The sequence below is a fragment of the Panicum virgatum genome, chromosome 3N (genome assembly GCF_016808335.1).
Source record: "Panicum virgatum strain AP13 chromosome 3N, P.virgatum_v5, whole genome shotgun sequence".
NCBI lineage: Eukaryota > Viridiplantae > Streptophyta > Magnoliopsida > Poales > Poaceae > Panicum > Panicum virgatum.
Genome location: NC_053147.1, coordinates 46,655,640 through 46,675,547, shown reverse-complemented (window position 1 = coordinate 46,675,547; position 19,908 = coordinate 46,655,640). Strand labels below are relative to the sequence as shown.

At 47.7% G+C, this 19,908-nt stretch overlaps 1 protein-coding gene across 1 annotated transcript; it reads left to right on the top strand.

The window, feature by feature from the left end:
* Positions 1–332: 332 nt before the first annotated feature.
* LOC120666037 (E3 ubiquitin-protein ligase RGLG2-like) lies at positions 333–13,221 on the top strand. Its single transcript, XM_039945823.1, has 12 exons — positions 333–550; positions 754–1,269; positions 3,466–3,550; positions 3,630–3,770; positions 3,842–3,955; positions 9,833–9,930; positions 10,058–10,137; positions 11,266–11,371; positions 11,452–11,579; positions 11,676–11,880; positions 12,768–12,824; positions 12,962–13,221. Exons 1-12 carry the CDS (start codon positions 536–538, stop codon positions 13,040–13,042), a joined length of 1,626 nt encoding a protein of 541 aa, XP_039801757.1. The 5' UTR covers positions 333–535; the 3' UTR covers positions 13,043–13,221.
* The last annotated feature ends 6,687 nt before the right edge of the window (positions 13,222–19,908 follow it).

The window sequence follows — 19,908 nt, the reverse complement described above, 5'->3', positions numbered from 1 at the left end:
GAGGGGCAACAATAACATTTCAAGTTTACTTTGACGACAGTTACAACCAGAATAGTGATATTTTGGTACGGAATTGACGATAATGGTATCGAGGGGAATGCATTTTTTGTGTAATAGCACACAAGGAAGTGAACAATTTCAGTAGCAAGTAAAGGAGTGATCAATTTTTAATGGCATACAGGAATTCTCTCTTTCTGATACCATTCACCTATAAAATCCGTTTTCCCTGCACTTACGCAGTAAGATAGGTCAGAATCAGCAACCTAGCTAAGCTAACCAATGAGTACACGCAAGCACGCTGGCCAGACAAAAGTAGCTGCACCCGAAAGCAACCACCGTCACTCTCCTCACGGGCTCACAGATTTGAGGGAGTCGTCGTCCTCTTCTTCCTCGGCCGGCTAGTCAAGTCCACCGCTCTGACAACCCGTCCCGGCCCGCACCACCGGCACCAGCACTCCATTCCCAAATCCCCAACTTGGCGATCAGTCCCCCCCAATCCGAGCAAACGGCGGTCCTCCTCTTCTTCCTCTTCGGTATGAGCGGCTTCTTGGTAAGTACTAGCTGGGCGCTTGAACTCCTTCCCCAAGGGCGCGGCAAGACACGGTTCCTGTTCTTGGAAGCTGGGCTCCGACTGTTTCTTGCTCTTGGGAGCTGAGCTTCGCTTTGATTTTTCTGTTCTTGCTGGCGGAGGATTTTTTTCATTTCGATTTGGCTGACTGCGCGCCGTTCTTGTTCCTTTCGCGAAATCGCTAGGTGGTGGTCGGCAAGATCGGCACCTTCCTGCTTTGGGTGCTCTTCCTGGTGCTGCAAACGGCCACCCGGATCGTCGGCAACCTCCTCGCGGGGCCAGCCGAGCAGCAGGAGGACCCGCTGCAAGAGTCGGCGGCGGCAGCGCGCCGCAGGTCGCCGACAGCCTCGCCGCGCCGCGACCCCTACGAGCCGGCGTCGGCGCCGCCTCAGCAGCTCTGGGACTCGCCTCTGCTGCCGTATTCTCCCTCTGCTCCCGCCGCGGATGAGTACTCCTCGTCCTCGAGCTTCCGGCGGCGTAGCGCGCCGCCGCCGCCGCCGGCTGAGGACGTAGTGGTGTCCTCGAGTGCCTACTCGCGTCCGCCGCCGGCGGCGGCCCATGCATATTCCTTGTCGGCGCCTCCGCTGAGGGCAATCGAGACGCGGGCGATGCCAGCGAGGGCGGTGGCAGCTGGGGGTAAGCGGCCCAGGCTGGAGAGGAAGTACTCCAAGATTGTTGACCAGTACCGCTCCCTGGATGAGGTATGTATTTGTTACGTTTAATTGTGGTATGCGATGATGCTTAAATGTTCAAAATCTAGGGGGATTAATATTGGGATGTTTGGTTAGTGTCAACTGACAAACTAGATGATGCTTCAAATGAACATGGATTTGGAACTTATTTTAATATTTTGTTGGTATTGGACGGAACTGAAGCTCCAGTATTGAAGCGGGTCATAAATTCTGACACACGTGTTCTGTTTACTGTTTAACTGATGATGATAAGGACCTTTTATGGTGAAGTCTGGAGAGAGATTCTGATTGCTTTGGTGATACGATATTCTGATTAGATAGTTTACACAATCAGCATTTGTAGCTTTTCTTTTTACACTGACTGATTTCACAGAAAGAGTGGAATAAGTTAAAAGTTCAGAGCTATCTAGAGAAGAAACTTGCAAGCAGGAAATGCCATGTTAGGATATGGCTGTTTAGAGAGTATTTGCTTTCAAGTTTCTGGTGGTGCTAGTATTTGAACTTACTACAGTACATTTACTCCTAGAAAGTTTCAATGGATATTTTCCCACGTATCTCACTTTGAGAATAAAAAATGGGCTTATAAGGTTAACCTTAGCACATGAATAGTTTGACATTGTGAAAGTCCTAATTCTATTTATAGTTTGTGAAACATGAATTTTCCACTAGGAGATTATTGTTATGTTGGAATTAACATAAGGCATGCACCATTTTTGAGCAATTGGACTGCATTACTGCTTTGTGAGCTCACTTTCTACAATAAAATAAGGCATAAAAGTACCTAGTACATAATCAAGTATGTCCATCTATATGTAATGAATGTACTGGGAACGTGCTATTGAAGAGACAACAATACTAACACACACTTTTCCGCAAGGCACCTCCAAAAAGCACTACTAAACTTCTCGAAAAAGTGGCTCTACACCTTGGATCAAACACCGTTTGTGCCAAAATCTAACAGAGTGCTAGTTTCAGTTACCATTTCGATCTTTTAGTGGCATCTCACGTGAACAAGCTCTTCTAGTGGTATTTTCCGGAAGTCGTCATTTTTTGATGCTACACAGCCAATTTTCCCTAAAAATATTACAACAGATAATTGTAGTCAGCTCGGTGTTTTGGGACCATTTCTTTTTTCTCGAATACACATGAGAGTTGTGTATGGTTGCATTAATAGTAGAAGAAAAAGAGTAATACATGACTCAGAACACACACAACCCACACCCACACTGGCACACGAAACACACACGACACACTCAACGCACACACAAACAACCAGGAGCACACCTGCGAGCCTAGATAGCTAGACCACAAGGAGGCCCCTTATGCGACCCTGCTGGCAGTGAGGAAGGAAAGGCCCTTAGCTCCTGCCAGACTCCACTTGTGCACTTCTTCCCGAGCAAGGCTCCTGCCATGACTACATTTGGAGTAGCCCCATTGAAGAGAAAATCATTTCGATGCCTCCATATGCTCCAGACCCCAAGGATAATGAGCGAGTTTAGGCCTTTTCGTACATCCCTATTAACAGAGGCTTCCACTTTTGCCCACCAGTTGTCAAAGGATGATTTGCCAGTAGTCGGTGCCAGCAGGGGAAGGCCGACGTGCTGTAGGAGAGAACCAGAATTGCCTGGAGAAAACACACCCCAAAAGGAGGTGCTCTATATTCTCCTCAGCCTGGTCACACAGCAGGCACCAGGCCGCTGGATGGGGAAGCCCTCGCCTTGCTAATCTGTCAGCTGTCCAGCAGCAGTTATGAGCAGCTAACCACATGACAAAACGGCCTTTAACTGGCCTAGTCCATATCGACATTCAACATAACTTACATGACTTGAGTATCATTTAACTGGCCGAGTCCATGCCCACGTGTTCTATTACGCCCATCCACTATGGAATCATCTTGAACACACTTTCACTTTTCCATAGCTCTCTCATTCTATATTGTTCCATTGGCGTGAAAAGCAAATCCTAACAACAACAACAACAACAACATAGCCTTTTTTCCCAAGCAAGTTGGGGTAGGCTAAAGATGAAATCCGAAAATTAGAGTGGCTATTTTTTATGCTGGTTTGCCAAAACTTAACGCAACCCTCCTCCTTTACCCGGGCTTGGGACCGGCTATGCTGAGACGACTCAGGAGAGAGTCTTCCAGTCAGCATAGGCGGAGTTGCGTTAGGTTTTGGCAAATCCTAACATGTACTAAAAATGCAGGTTATCGAAGCATTAGCACAAGCTGGTCTGGAGTCTTCCAATTTAATCATAGGAATTGATTTCACAAAAAGTAATGAATGGACAGGTAGTTTGTGTGAACTTATCTGCAAGGAAAGAAAACATTTGTTCTTGGATTTTGAATACCTGACTATTTTCATTTGCAGGAAAGAATTCCTTCAATGGTACGAGCCTGCATCATATTGGTGACACCCCAAATCCTTATGAACAGGCAATATCGATCATTGGGCAGACCTTATCAGCTTTTGACGAGGATAATTTAATTCCTTGCTATGGTTTTGGAGATGGTAATATGCTGCTACTTTTATTGGGATACAGAGGAATTACATGTCTAATAGTTCTTGTTTGAAAAATGCAGCATCTACACATGACCAAGATGTATTTGCCTTTTATCCTGATGAAAGACCATGCAATGGTTTTCAGGAAGCTTTAGCTCGATACAGAGAGATTGTTCCTCACCTTCGCCTTTCTGGTATGAAAAGTTCAACTTAGTTTTTATTTTCTGGAAATATTTAACTGTCATTTCATGGATCTAATTTGAAAACTGGGAACAATTGTGCGTAACCCTTTGGGACTCTTGCCACCTTTATTTATAGTACTAGGATTACTTCTTGAAAGTAGAGAGGATTGCGTGGAATGATTGCTTGATTAGGGTTTAACACAGGGGTTACATTTATAGGCAGGGGATGGCCTGCCCGACCTAATCAGCTGGGCTCGGCACATGAGCCGGCCCTGGCCCAGGCGCACAGCACACTTGGGCCCTATCACGCACACACACATATACAATTCTAACACCCCCTGCAGTCTGATCGTCGGCAGCCTGAACGTTAAGACTGGATCTGAACTCCGTGAACACTAAAGACGGCAAGCCTTTGGTGAAGATGTCGGCATACTGTGAACTCGTAGGAACATGAAGAACGCGGACAGCTCCTGTAGCAACACGCTCCCGAACAAAGTGTAGATCGATCTCAACATGTTTGGTGCGTTGATGCTGAACGGGGTTGGCAGACATGTATACTATTGTCGTAGTAGACCAAAGCAGCTCGGCTGACTGGCACATGTAGCTCGGCTAGCAGTTGGCGCAACCAGGAGACCTCAGCAACAGCATTGGCGACAGCTTGATACTCTGCTTCGGCGCTCGAACAGGAAACATCAGTCTGTCATTTCGAGGACCAAGAGATGAGATTGTCGCCAAGGAAGACAGCATAGCCGGAGGTGGACTTGCGAGTATCAGGGCAGCCCGCCCAATCAGCGTCTGAGTAAACCACAAGATCAGACTGAGCAGACGGGCGCAGTAGAAGTCCCAGGTGTAGAGTGCCCCGAACATACCGCAGAATCCGCTTGAGAGCAGCTAGATGAGGCTCTCGAGGATCATGCATATGGAGACAAACCTGCTGAACAGCATAGGCGATGTCTGGACGAGTGAAAGTCAAATACTGCAAAGCTCCAGCAAGACTGCAAAAATCAGTAGGGTCTGAAACAGGAACTCCATCCGCAGAAAGCTTAGGATTTGTGTCAACTGGCGTGGCACAAGGCTTGCAGTCAGACATACCGGCACGCTGAAGAATCTCCATCATATACTGGCGCTGGGACAGAAGAAGACTAGAACCACTGCGCTGCACATGTATACCCAGAAAATGATGAAGCTTACCGAGATCTTTCATGGAGAACTCCCGCTGGAGGGCTGATGACACGACGAAGTTGCTGCGGTGACGACGCCGTGAGGACGATGTCATCAACATAGAGCAAAAGATATGCAGTGTCGCTGCCCTGGTGGAAGACAAACAAAGATGTGTCTGTCTTAGACCTGGGCATGGGCTGCCCGACCCGACTGACCCGACCCAACCCGCCCGAAAATAGCCCGACCCGACCCGAAGAGTTTGATGGGCGGGCTCGGGTCAAAATTTTTGACCCGGTATGACTGACGGGCCGGGCACGGGCTAAAAATTGATCCCGAAACCCGAAAAACCCGAAGGAACCCGACATTTTACATAGGCCCGGCCCGACCCGACCCGAACCCGACCCGACTGGCTGTCGGGTCGGGTGCGGGCTCAATTTTACGGCCCGGCCACCGGGTCGGGTCGGGCACGGGCCGCTAGAAAAAACACCGGGCTTTTTTTGGCCCGACCCGAACCCGACCCGGCCCGGAGGATGCCCAGGTCTAGTCTGTCTTGGCCTCCACAAAACCAAGCTGAATGATGTAGGAGGCAAAGCGGCTGTACCAGGCCCTGGGCGCCTGCTTAAGTCCATAAAGTGACCGATTGAGCTTGCACACATAACCGGGATAAGCTGGGTCCTCAAAACCTGTCGGCTCCGAGCAGTAGACTGTCTCAGACAGGTTGCCGTGGAGAAAGGCATTCTTGACATCCAACTGATGAATATGCCTGAATAGGCCAACTGCGAGAAAGAGCCAAAGACACAACTGTGCGAACTGTAGCTGCCTTGACCACTGGGCTGAAGGTCTCATCAAAGTCGATGCCGGGACGCTGAGTGAAACCGCGGAGAACCCAACGAGTCTTGTAGCGCTCCAGTGTACCGTCCGCCTTGAACTTGTGTTTAAACACCCACTTGCCACTCACAATGTTGCAGTGCGGCGGCCGTGGAACAAGATCTTAGGTATGGTTCATCAACAGAGCATCGAATTCCTCCTGCATAGCGCCTCGCCAATTTGGATCAGCAAGACCGCCTCGGTAGGAGCGAGGAACCGGAGAGAGCGTCGAGGCGGTGTGGATGGATGGGAACCGCAGCCCACTCTTCGCACGTGTGATCATCCCATGTTGGTTAGACACGGGCTGCGTCGGAACGACACCACGTGGAAGAGGGCGAGGAGGGGCCGGTCCATTGACGGACCGACGAGTGTAGACGTGGATGTACTCACGCAGCGGACGTAGACGAGGAGCGGTGGACGGAGAGGCCGCGGCCGGTGCAGCTGGAGGCACAGGCCGCGACGTGAAGGCTAGGGGCGTCGGGGAGGGCGCGGCCGCGCCGGGCGCGCCACCAGGGGAGGGCGCCCCCCGCGCCAAGCGCCGCAGGAGCACCAGCCAAGGATGCTGGGGCCGAGGTCAGAGACGCTGCGCCAGGGGCCGAGCCTGGTGAAAGGGCGTCCAACACAGGAGGCAGCCCCAGAGCGGCCTGCTGGGACGGCGCAAAAGACGATGCGCCTGTCGTGGCCGCACGTGGCAGTGCAGCTGGGGCCATGGGTGGACCTGTAGGCAAAAGACTGTACGGGTCCGATTGGAGACGTCACAGGGTCAGTCTGATCCAAAAGGAACTCAAAATCCGTGGCATCAGGGGTAGACTGTGAGGCGAACGGGAACGAAGTCTCATCAAAGACAACGTGACGTGAGATGAGGACCCGGTTAGACTGAATGTCAAGGCAACGGTACCCATTAGCGGAATATCCAAGGAAGACACACGCGGCTGAGCGGCGAGAGAGTTTATGTGCTGCCGTAGTGGAGAGGTTAGGATAACATAGACAGCCAAAAACCCGAAGATGACCATAAGACGGTGCTGCGCCAAACAATGCAAAGTGAGGCGTGGCAGACTGCAGAGTTTTGGTCGGGAGGATGTTCAACACGTGTGTCGCGGTGTAAAGTGCCTCAACCCAATAGGATGGAGGCATGCTGGCCTGAAATAGCAGGGAGCGAGCAGCGTTATTGATGGTACGAATCATGCGCTCGGCTTTACCGTTTTGAGGCGAGGTGTATGGGCAGGACATGCGCAAATGAACACCGGTGGTGAGGAAGAAGGTGCGCGCGCTGGAGTTGTCGAACTCACACCTGTTGTCGCTCTGGACGGTTTTGACCACCATGCCGAACTGTGTGCGAACATAAGAGAAGAAGTTTGCCAGTGTGGAAAAAGTGTCAGACTTAACACGGAGAGGAAATGTCCACAAATAATGAGAGCAGTCATCAAGAATAAGTAAATAGTATTTGAATCCCGAAACACTAGGAACTGGTGAGGTCCACAAATCACAGTGTATAAGATCAAAATTACTAGTAGCACGCGAGTTTGATGACTGAAAAGGCAAACGAGTATGGCGCCCTAGCTGACAGGCATGACAAGTCTGGCTATGTGCTGTATTACAAAAGGGAATGACTGAAGCAACTTTTGCTAAGACCTCATGACCCGGGTGACCAAGACCACGATGCCACAGCGAGGGGGTAGAAGCAGCTACAAAAGCGTGCGCCGAGGGAAGCTACAGAGGGTACAGGGGGCCGGAGCTATTGCACCTGAGGATCACCTTCTGCGACGCCAGATCCTTCACAGAGCAACCAGCGGGGTCAAATTCAAATGAGCAATTGTTATCAGAGGTGAATTGGAAATTGTTATCAGAGGTGAACTGGCGTACGGAAATAAGGTTATTAATAAGTCTAGGAGAAACAAGGACATTATTAAGAGAGATGCCCGGGAATAGACATGGCGCCAGTAGCCGTGACAGGAAGTAAAGAACCGTCACCGACAACAATTGATGAAGGAAAAGGGTACCGCAGAGGTAAAATATGTGAAAGAGTGGAAGGACTAGAGGTCATGTGCGAGGTAGCACTTGAGTCGAAGTACCAGTCGGTCTGCTGGGGCTGATGGAGCGACATGGTGCTGAAGGTCGAGGCCAGCGACTGCTGATCCCAGGAGGTGCCCGTCATGGGGTTAGTGAACCCAGGGGGCGCCTGTGGGGCAGGAGCAGGAAGCAGTGCCGTAGACGTGCTGAGGCACCATGATGCCGTAGTAGGGTTGCAAGACAGGCTGAACCTGTCCTTGCAACGCTTGCTGCTGAGCCTGCAGCGCCTGCTGGTTCGGCGCGGGGGCGACAGCTTGCTGCGCAGGCGGCAGAGCGGGAGGGCGCTGGACGGGCCACATCTGGATGGCGCCCGTCGGGTTGTAGAAGGACGGCCACTGCGCATTGGTCGCCGATGAAGGCGCAGTGGAAGACCGAGTGCTCGAGCCGCCGCCGCCGCCTGCTATGGGCTGAGCAGAGTTGGTGCCCTTGGGCGCCCTGGAGCACTTGCCCCGGCCGCCCTTGCCGGAGGAGCCGTCGGACCTGCCGCCCCCCTGTTTCCCTTGCCAGAGCCAGAGCCAGAGCCGGAGCCAGGTTGGCTGGACTGGCGCTGGGTGGGTGCAGGAGGGCGCTGGGAGGGGGTGGACGTCTCGGCGAGAAGCGCAGTGGAGGGGGTGGCCGCCTGTTCCGCCATGGTGAGCTTCTCCAAGGTGAGGTCGTCGCAGACCTCCGGGAAGGAGGGGAAGGGACGACTTCGGCGAAGATGACGCCCGATGGAGGCGTACTTCTCGTTGAGGACGCAGAGGACGTTGAGAACAAGAGTAACAAGAGTACGGTCAGTGACGGTCTCGCCAAGATCGGCGAGGTCATCGGCCATACGTTTGAAGCGCTTGCAGTAGTCCGCGATGGACAATCGCCCTGCACAAAAGTTCGGAACCGGGCGTCAAGATGAAGAGCGCGCGCTTCCTTGTTACCAAGGAACTGAGCCTCGATGGCGAGCCAGGTGGTGCGGGCGGTGGCGCCCTGGGTGCTTCGGGAGAGGACGATGTCGACAAGATCGTTGGCGAGGGTGCCGTAGAGCCAATATCGTATGACGCAGTCCATCCGCGTCCAGTCGGGGGAAGTATGCGCAGGGCGATCACGGAAGACGTGATCCTGCAGCTGGTACTTCCCTAGGGTGAGGAGGAACTGCTCCTTCCATCTGGAGTAGTTGCCGGAACAGTGTCGAGGACGACGGGGATGAGGCTCCGAATGCTCTGCACGGCGACCGCCTGGGCGTGCAGATTGAGAACGGCGGCAGCTTCATGAAGAAACATGGCGCTATTCAGATCGCCCTCGCCATTGGGAAGGGAAGCGTCGGTGGCGATGGAGTGGGCGTCGTCCTTGTCGTCCAGGGCGTCGGCAGCCTTGGCGGTGGCAGCGTCTGCCTGGGCCTTGGCGGCATCCGCGGCGTCCTTGGCGGCAGTGGCATCTGCGGTAGCCTTGGACGCGGCGGCGGCGGCGGAGGGGGAGAGTCTGGCCATCGGCAGCGACGATCCACGCCGCTATGGTGCGGAAGCGGGATCGTGGGGATCCCGGACTCGTGATACCATGAAAGTAGAGAGGATTGCGTGGAATGATTGCTTGATTAGGGTTTAACACAGGGGTTACATTTATAGGCAGGGGATGGCCTGCCCGACCTAATCAGCTGGGCTCGGCACATGAGCCGGCCCTGGTCCAGGCGCACAGCACACCTGGGCCCTATCACACACACACACATATACAATTCTAACACTTCTTGCATCAAATCTGGGCTCTTCTGTAATTAAGACTGAGGGACTGACTCTCGAACATGCAATTTTGGCATTTTTCAAGGTCCTACATCATTCGCTCCAATAATTGAAATGGCCACAACCATTGTTGAGCAAAGTGGTGGCCAATACCATGTTTTAGTAATCATCGCTGATGGGCAGGTATACCCTGGTCCATCCCTTTTTTTTCACTAATATTTCTGTTCAAATTATTGCCTTATTGTGAATGAGGAAAAATTGAAAAGAATTTGTCGATTATTACGCCAGTGTCTGAACTATCATTGTACAGGTGACACGAAGTGTAGATACCGAATTTGGTCAGTTAAGTACCCAGGAGCAAATGACAGTTGATGCTATTGTACAAGCCAGGTAATGAAATAATGATTTATGTCATTGAGTAATGCGTATGTACCTGGGGTTTATGTTTCGTAATGCTTGAGAACAGAAGATGGGAACACATGCAGTGCTTCATTTTTTATGCCAAACAGAAGATTACACAGCACATATATTTACATGGAAGTGTTTATAATTAAATCAACATATTATTGGGATTTCTTAGTCGCGGGGCATATAACTCTGATTATGACTATACACTATGGTGCTAAAATGCTCTTGGTACTAAGGTACTGACTTCCGAGAAACAATAGTAAGTGTTCTAAGGATTTAAAAAACTCGGCCGGTGGGGTAAGACCGCCCCACGGTGTTATATTAAGAAGAAGATCCGTCCGAACACCGACCGAGAAAACCCCCCGAACCCTGGCTCTTTACTGATCTTGGGTCTGCTGACCCGTTACCTGGGCCGGGACCGCAACGAGCGTACTACTGTAACACCAGGCCGGGTCGCACAGCCCAAGCCATCAGGAGCATAGCGAGGATTTTTTTTTCCCGCAGGCAGGGAAATCTGCCCCGGTGGGGGTTCGAACCCCCTACCTGCGGGTGCCGCCGGTTGTGCCACAGCCAACTGGGCTAACAACCTTTGGCAAGTTTTCTAAGGATTTAATCTGCATCGTTTACTTTGTTGGTCAACATTTTTTGGAGTCACTTATATGATATTGAAAATAGTAAATTTTCTAAGGATTTAATCTGTATTGTTTATTGTGTTGGTCAACATTTCTTGGAGTCACTTATAAGATATTGAAAATACATGAAAGTTGACTATAGATCATTGGGTTTCATCTCTATCCTACCTCAACTTGCTTGATTAAAAGGATTTATTGTTGTAAAGTAATACCAAGTTTGTGCAGCCACAGTGCCACAAGAAAGGCATTATACAGTTGATTACAAGGTTTGCAGCAAGATTACAAGCTAGACATTTCCTTTGCACAAGCAGCACAAAGATCTGTTTGTACTACATTTTTTTCTTGAATGGGCATGAGAGCTGCATCTCATTATATTAAAGAAGTGGTCAATTTATAGAGTAGTATTTTAGATACCACAACTCATCAAATAGCATTGCTTCAATACCTCATATTACTATGTTCCTTTCTTTTGTTATAGCGAATTTCCCTTGTCTATAATTCTCGTTGGAGTTGGAGATGGTCCATGGGATATGATGAAGGAGTTTGATGACAACATACCAGCTAGGTCTTTTGACAATTTCCAGGTAAGTTCCAGAACTACAGGAACATTTTTTGGCTTGTTAAGAAAAATAACTAATAGTGATTTTGACACTTTCTCTCATAGTTTGTCAACTTCACTGCGATCATGTCAAAAAAGATAAGTCAAAGCAAAAAGGAGACAGAGTTTGCCCTTTCAGCACTCATGGAAATTCCGTTGCAGTACAAAGCAACATTAGAGCTTGGAATTTTAGGGTATGGAAAAAATAAAAGGATGATCATTTACCTATACATATTTGTTGCTTGGTCCTTGACCTAATTCACTCTGTTATCTTTGCTTTTTATAACCAGACGGCGACTTGCAAAGTCGCCTGATCGAGTTCCACTTCCTCCTCCCTTTGCAAGTTATAGCACAGTTTCAAGAGCACCACCATCTCGAGCAAATAGCTACCGAAGCGTGCCTTCACGTCCTAGAGAGGAGCCAACTGTAGATTCAACAATCACAGCATCAGTCACATCCCCACCAGCAGTTGAAAGTAGAGTTTCAGAACCCCAGGTACCGCAAATTCTATCCCTTGTAGAATACTTTTGGTAATTCACAAAAGGGAAAAAATGGGCACCCATTCTTTCTGGTGCAACATGAGAAAAATATTTCCATGGTATTTGAATTTTCTGATCAGTTTTATTGAAACTAGAATAATTAAATTGATGAATGATTTTGTTTGATAATGAAGAATTTGAACCCAGGGTTACAGTGGAGCGCAACATACACAGGAGAAAGTTAGTTGTGATTTTTGGAGCAGTAACATATTTATTTTCTTGAGTTCAAATTATTAGATCAATATGTTTGTCCGGTTAGCATGTGATACAAATAGTTTTGACTAAATTACGAGTCGGGACTGTTTTTTGTTCAACTAAATTAAAATTTAAGGATCAGACTTTGATGATGAAGCAAAATGGTTCTGATTCCTAGCCCGAATTTGGAAACATTAACCTATCTTAAAGCACTTTGAACTCGTGTTAGGTGTTACTAGTTGATTCAATCTTACATCAACTTTACACAAGAATCTACCCCCCTGATGATCCTTGATGGTTTTAGACTTTTAGTTTACACTTATTTTTACTTGTTGTAAGAAATCTTGGAAACACACAACTGTTGTGTGTTTGTGTATTTGCTATGTTTTCATTCCTCGATAAACTCATATGGTTTTATTTTTTACATTGCTTTACCTGCTTAAAAAGAATATACAGAACATGTAGCTCTCGTGTCACTTATGCACTTCCTATATTTTCATTCTTGGATAAATTCCTCCGCCACTGGCATTTAACCCATTTTCTGAAGGACACATGTCAGTAAACTTTCTTCTACTGTTATGGCATGTGTACGACTTACTGTAATATAACTAATATCTAATTACAAATTCTTCGTCTTACTATCTGTAGATGTGCCCAGTTTGCCTTTCCAAACCCCGGGACATGGCATTTGGTTGTGGCCACCAGGTGAAACCTACAGCGATTCACTGGACAGATGTTCTGCTTCATGCATCATTTTTTACATGCTTTAACTATATTTTTCTTTATTTTCATACAGACATGCTCTACATGCTTTAACTATATTTTTCTTTATTTTCATACAGACATGCTCGGAATGTGGACCACAAGTCGCAGATTGTCCAATCTGTCGAAGGCCCATTGATACGAGAGTAAAATTGTACTAGTCGTCATCATGTCATCATCTGTTGCGACTAACTAGGTTTAGCTGAATCGCATACGAGCAGGAAGTAGAATCCATTGAAAAGGAACTCTTATTAGACATTGTTGATGTAGTATGTATTCGTTCAATAAATCAGCTGTACAAAAATGGAGAATAATAGTTCTTTGTTCGTTTCCTGTTTCAGTTCTGTGCGCTGCTAGGTCAGAGGTTACAAATATTAGGCAATTGCATGATTAAATTCCGAAATAAATAAATCATAAACATAACTATATCTTGCATGAATAACTATATCATACTAGTAGCAAGGCACAATATGATCATTAACTCTGAGAATATGATTAAGAACTGGATGGAAAAATAGTTTATGTACTGAGCCTTGGCTTTTGGAAAGACGAACAAAGTTGACCGGACTAAGACGGTCCTGTTGATGGAGTGCAGTAGCCGATGCCGCAGATGATGGTTCGTAGCAGCGCCTGATTTGGACGAAGGACGAGCTGTGATGAAGATCTTGGAGCAGTCGCGCCGGGCGCTTTTTAAAAATCTTATTCGCCCTCTTCCGGTGCAGGATTTCGAGGACGGAGGTTTCGAAGACATGCTCTCCCGATCGTCGGTGCATGCCGGCGCTCGGAATGGTGCAGACTATGAAGGTGGCGCAGCAGCGAGAAGGAGGCAAAACCCTCACTCGAGTTGATTTTTTTCTGGTGAAGGGCAACGGGTCGTTTATATAGGGAAGCCAAACCGACTTTTGATTAGGATTTCCAAATCTCGCAGACTTGGAGTTCAAGTCGGTTTAGGTTTTCATATCTCGCAGACTTAGAGCACAAGTAACCAAAAAATAAAACAACAAAAGAAAGTCATGCCCCCGCAAGGCAGGAGCCGGATTTTGGCGGACCATTCCCGCGGACGTCGTGGCCAGCGTATCACGCCACACCATGCGAGGCGAGGCGGGCGAGCGCGCGTGTGGGGCTCCCTTTCTCTCGCACACACATAGTTTGGAGAGGCGAGCACAACCTCACTATTTAAGTTAAGTTAGCTATTCTCACCTTTCAAAACACAAGGTGGAACTATAGGCAGTGGCGGAACTGGAAAGAAATTTAAAAGAGGCCGAGGCCAAACAAATTTTGATATATTTGTAGGTACAAAAATTTGTCAATTTTTATTAATTTTTATTGACCGTGCACTTGCTAGTTACAGTATATATTATTTAGTCACACAATGACAATTCACAAAGCAAATAGCAGCGGGAGTCAATATACATTGTTGATTTTAGTTTTGCCTTAGGTTTTCTGCAAATATTAGGCTTAATTTAAAAATTCTATTCTATTATATATGCGATACGAAATTAACCATGCCTACAGAGTATATTGTTTCAACAAGACTTTTTCCATGTATATATATAAGTTTAAATTGAAGAAGTATAGACAGAAGCTATGACTTTTAATGCTAGTATGATTGCATTAGTGGAACAGCCGGGTTTGATGTGCCATCAATTTCGGTTGTGACCGCTGTCGGTGTTTACTGCCAAGCCTGCTCAGGGATACCCTTAGCAGTAGGGTTTGTAGATAGGGATCGACTGCTTTGGAACTCGATGGTACAAGGAACACAAAGATTTAGGTAGGTTCGGGCCGCGAGTTTGCGTAATACCCTACATCCTGTGTGGTTTGTATTGCCTTAAGTATTGATGAATGTTTGGAGGGGGTCCCTGCCTGCCCTTATATATCCGGGGGATAGGGTTACATGGAAAGTCCTAGCCGAGTACAGTTGGAGTCCTACTACAACACAATCGGGTAGTTTTCTTTGTACTGCAGCTAGTTCTACGCCTATTCGAATAGTTACAAAAGAGGTAAGGTACATCCATGGTCTACCTCTTACTCTAGAACATTCTATGCCTATAAACAGTCCCGCTACCCCGGGTCTGACAAGCCCTCGAGCTCTTTGTAGCCGAGTCCTGCAGGCGTCGAGTACTTGGCTGGGCGTCTTCGAGTACTTCAAGTAGTCAGAGCTTCCTTTTGGTTGCTTCTAGCCCTTCCTTCAAATACGTCGAGTACTCCAAATACTTCCGTTTGCTTCGAGGCTGTGAGGTGCTCAAGCTCCAAAATTTTGATCATATATGGTGCGCGAAGTACTCGCGCTCCATATGGAGTAGCCCCCTAGCCTTAGGTTGAATCGCAGAATCAGGCTGAGGGTCACTTCAGTCTTTTTCTTGTTTATTTTTCAAAAAAATTGAAAAATAAATCTTTGATGCACATATCCCGCAGCCCCCGAGCCTTAAATCAAAATCTCTTTTGCTGCGAGTAGCCCCCGAGCGTAGATTTGGAATTAAGGATTTTAAGACGTGGCATCAGATTTTATCCTTCAGATTATTTGCAGGATTCATCAGATCCGGTATCCGAAAAGATCTCTTTTTCGGGCAAAATCTCAGAAAAATGATGCAATTGGATACGCCACACTGATTGTACCCGAAATAACTTCAGGAATAAAACCCGGGATGTACGGCTGTTTATTCAGTACCCACGTGGAACGTTACTGTTTGGAGAATCTGCATTATTGCATCTTTGACTGCATCCGTGAATGCCGCCATGAACACTGCCATGAATGCGTCCGTGAAACGTGCACTGTTGAGTCACAGGTTCTCCAACCTTCAGTAAGCCCCCTTGTGGCTATAAAAGGCAGGGGAGAGGCCTTTGCCAGAAGCACCAAAGTGTAGCAGCCATGGTTTATCCTTAGTGTTCTTGCTCTCGCCCTCCTGAGATTTGTGTAGTTCGTCCCAGCAAAAGATGCTAGAAGAGAACTTGCGAGTAACAAGAAAAGTCCCTGCTACCTCATCCTGCCACTCTCTTGCTCTCATTGGATTCATTTTGGACATCATGTCCTAGCATCTTCCAATGAGGCAAGTTCTCTGTGGACTGGTTGGGTCTTGTTGTGTCACATCCTTGGGGTTGCCTGTTTCTGGGTGCCCAAGAACTGATATCTCTGGCGGAAAGGCTTAATCTTGTCACAACGTATTCTGGGAGAAGGAGAAATTTCTATAGAAGATGCTACAAGAGGACTTGCGAGGTGATTACTGTAATCTTCCTCCAAACTCTTGAAACTTTTCTCCCAGGGTACGAGTATCATTATTCCCTTGATGGAAATAAAAAGTTTGTACTTTGTCACAGCCTCGGGCCGATCTAGCTGTAGCAGGCTTCCCAGGAAGCCAAAAAGTGTGCGTGCAGACCCGAGTCGTTTGTAAAGTTATGTAAGAAAAAGTACCCGAGTTGTAATATCGAGTAGTTGTACTGTGTCGAGTACTTTTCCTTGTTCTGGAATGTAATCCCAGTTAAGGAAAGAAGAGTCGAGTAGTTGACTAGGAATGTGAGTATTTTCTTTTTCCAGAATGTAATCTTAGAAAAAGGAATGTCTCTAAATCCCGTTTTTTCTGCGATTTGCAACGGACTGTTGGCCTGTTGAGTGTTTTTACCATTTTGCCACCGCCATTATAAAATGAAACAGTAACTTAGGTTTTACCCCACCGGCCGCCATTTGCTTTTACTGCTTTAGATCTGTCTTTGCCCTCAAACCTCCAGATCTAAAAGTTATTGCTCCCTTTGTTCCCCACTCTCGTCCTAGGGTTTCCGCCAGTTTATGCGCGTGAAAGGATTTGTAGATTTTCGGATGGCACCCAAGAAGGCGACCAAGGGGAAGGGTGCGGCTGTGGAGCCAACCCGTGATGAAGGCTGGAACACAAGTAAGTGTTCCCAATCTGACATGGAATCTTCGGTGAAGCAGGGCCTTTTGTCTCCCAGATCTGTTATCCAATGGCGTCCTGCCTTGGGGAGAGATCATCTGTATGAAAATACGGGGGAAATTGTTGCTTTCATCTCTTTCTTGGAACGAGGGTTGGGTTTTCCTTGCTCTTCTTTCTTTTCTGGGCTCCTGCACTACTACAGGATCCAGCTGCATCATCTGACCCCCAATTCCTTTGTTCATATTTCTATCTTCGTGCATTTGTGCGAAGCTTTTCTGGGCATCGAGCCCCATTTTGAGCTCTTCCAATTTCTTTTCCATTTGAAGCCGCAACCCGACGGGTTCGTTTTAGATGTAGTAGGAGGTGAGGGTCTCCAACTTTGGCAAAGAAAGGATAGATAATACATTTCTTATAGTCTTAGCAATAAAGTAATCGAGTGGAAGCCCAAGTGGTTTTATGTCGAGAACCAATCGGGAAGCTTTCCACCAATTACTCCAGGCCCTCCAATCCAATGGCCTGAGTGAAATAAAAAGCTAGTCGACGAGAGTCAGATCTCTGAACTACTCGATCGAATTGCCGTTTTAGGGCAAAATATGTTGACTGGAAAAGCAGTCGTATTCGACTGGGTGAGGAGAAGGATCCAGCCATTGCGGGCTTGGGAGACGTTTGGATTCCAGTATCAAGGAACATCTGATCCATCAAGATACTCGAAGGAAGAGATCTCGGATGATGTAGCATTTAGTCGAGTACAACGACTGCTGAGGAACGTAAAGAAAGTCCCAATTGTTCCTGATACTTTTTCTGCTGCAAATCCACCGAAGCAGGTACTTGATAAGAGTAGTCGATGCGTAGAAATTGAGTACTATACTATGTATAAATTTGATAGGATTTTGCTTTCTGTAGGAGGACGTGGAGCACTTTAAAAGTAGTCCTTCACTGCCAGGCATTTATTCGCCCTTTTGTTCTTCCAAACTTTTCGATCTGCTAACCAAGTCTAAGTATGTTCATATGAAATATCATACAAACAGTACTTACGTATGATCTTGTTTGTGCAGATGAGGAAGAAGCTAGGGAGAGGAGCGATAGGGATCTCAGCCCTTCTCCGAGTACCGATACTCAAAATGGGCATCCCAAGGGTACTCGATCCGTGGCGAGGAAGCGTCGCAGCTCCTCCCAAACTGCTAGCGACAAGTAAGTAGCTAGTTATTTTGGAATCGAGTACTTTTGGTTTTCGGTTTGCTGATTTGTATTTTGCTTTTCAAGTCCGGTGGCTAAAATGCCACGGATATCATCTTCTGGGGATGATACTGCGGTGGAACAGACTGTCCCCTCCACCACTGTGGACCCGTCGAGTGGGATCGGGGCTACTCCTTCGGTGAGTAGTTCCGATGTAAATATTACCGTTGATGCGGGTAAGCGGGCCATGATTGTAAAGCCTGCCCGTAAGTTTGGCATAAAGGGTCTTGCTCTAAGAAGAGCTCCTACGTAAGTTCCTTAGAACTTGTAGCCATAGGATCTGATTTTGAGTTTAGTAGTTTTTAACTACTTTGTCTTTGCAGAGATGCAATCCTGGAAGGGAACGTGGAGGCTGAGGACAACTCGGCCTCCAAATCGGAGCTGGAGAAGCCCCGAACACTCCTGATATGAGTGCTCAAGATGCGGAGGCCATGGTCGACTCCATGCTTCGGGATTCTCCTTTGCCAAACTCCGAGAGGGGCAATGAGGAAATCCCGGAAGATGACGGAAGCGACAAGCTTCCAGAAGAGGGGGAGGACGAGAAGCTTCCTGAGGGAGGCGGTGATAAACAGCCCGAGGAGACCCCTGCAGGTAAGCTTGTAGCACCTTGTAAGAAAGGTATCTTTTTGTTGCTCTTAATATGATTAAGTAGTGTATTTCTCCTCTAGATTCCCAAAATGCAGGGAATACTTTAGGGAGGGTTGAAGATGTGCCCAAAAGGGCTGTATCTGAGGTGCTGGCTAGTACTTCCCAGGTCACATCGGGAAGTGTCTTGCCGCGAGAGAAGGTGGAGCTTGCTGTCAAGCTGCTGGATGTAAGTAGTCGAAAACTTTGAGTATTTTTTGAAGTAGATCGAGTAGTGTACTGATCTTGTTATTTTGCAGGAGGCAATGGGACGGGAGGGTGGCCGATCCCAGGATGAAACAGAGCTGAGTGCCCTGAAAGAGAGGGTTAAGACTCTCATCCGAGAAGGCAGCTCTCAAGGGGAAGCTAAAGAAGCTCTCCCAGTCGAAGAAATGTTAGTTTTTAGCATTTTCTATGCATTCGACTAGTAGATCTGCTTGGTGTTTATAAGATTTTCTTTTAATCGAGTACACAGCTTGTGCGGAATCCTTAAAGATTCAAGAAAGCTTGGTACTGGATCTAAAGATTCTTATGTACCAAAATGCAGATGAAATAGAGAAGCTCAAGAAGATCAAGGAGGACTCTGATCGGGAGGCAGCGTCGACTCTGCAACAGGTCAAGACCTTGTCAGAGTCACGAGACTCGATGCACCGAGAACTCGTGGTGCTGAGAGAAGTCAAGGATGCCGCCCTGGAGGTAGCCGAGGCCATGGATATCCCAGAAAGGGATGGAGATGAACCGCTGATGCTGGCAGGGAGGCTTCATAAAGTGCCCGGAGCCTTCGAGAGGTTTGTCTCCATCACCCGCCAGTATGTAGGTCACGTACTTGGGCTGGTGAAATCTTACTGGCCAACCACTCGTATGGACGCTCTTGGACAAGGAGCCAAAGCTGATTGTACGGATGATCAATTCCGTCAGTATTTGGCGGAGACTTCTAGAGTGGCCGATCAAATTGTAGAGTCCTTGAGCAAGGCTGAGTCTCCTTGAACTTTTCATTGTAATTAAGTTGGCGTAAGGGCTAGAAGTACTTTGGAACAAATGTTGAATATTTGTGTAATGTCAAGTACTTATTTTGTGCTAGGATTGAGGAATCCTTTGATGTGTCGAGTAGTTGTACCCGAGGATGTCAAGTACTTATTTTGTGCTAGGATTGAGGAATCCTTTGATGTGTCGAGTAGTTGTACCCAAGGATCCTGAGTGTAGGCGGTATCACGCCCACTCAGTTATGATAGTAGGTACCTTGAATTGTACCAGTATAAGCCTTGGAGGGCGAAGTATTCTCG

Bases quoted from the DNA above. Each gene is read 5' to 3' on its own strand.
- LOC120666037 (XM_039945823.1), top strand. The intron at 3,551-3,629 runs GTAGTTTGTGTG...TTTCATTTGCAG, and splicing joins AAAAAGTAATGAATGGACAG to GAAAGAATTCCTTCAATGGT. The intron at 10,138-11,265 runs GTAATGAAATAA...CTTTTGTTATAG, and splicing joins GATGCTATTGTACAAGCCAG to CGAATTTCCCTTGTCTATAA.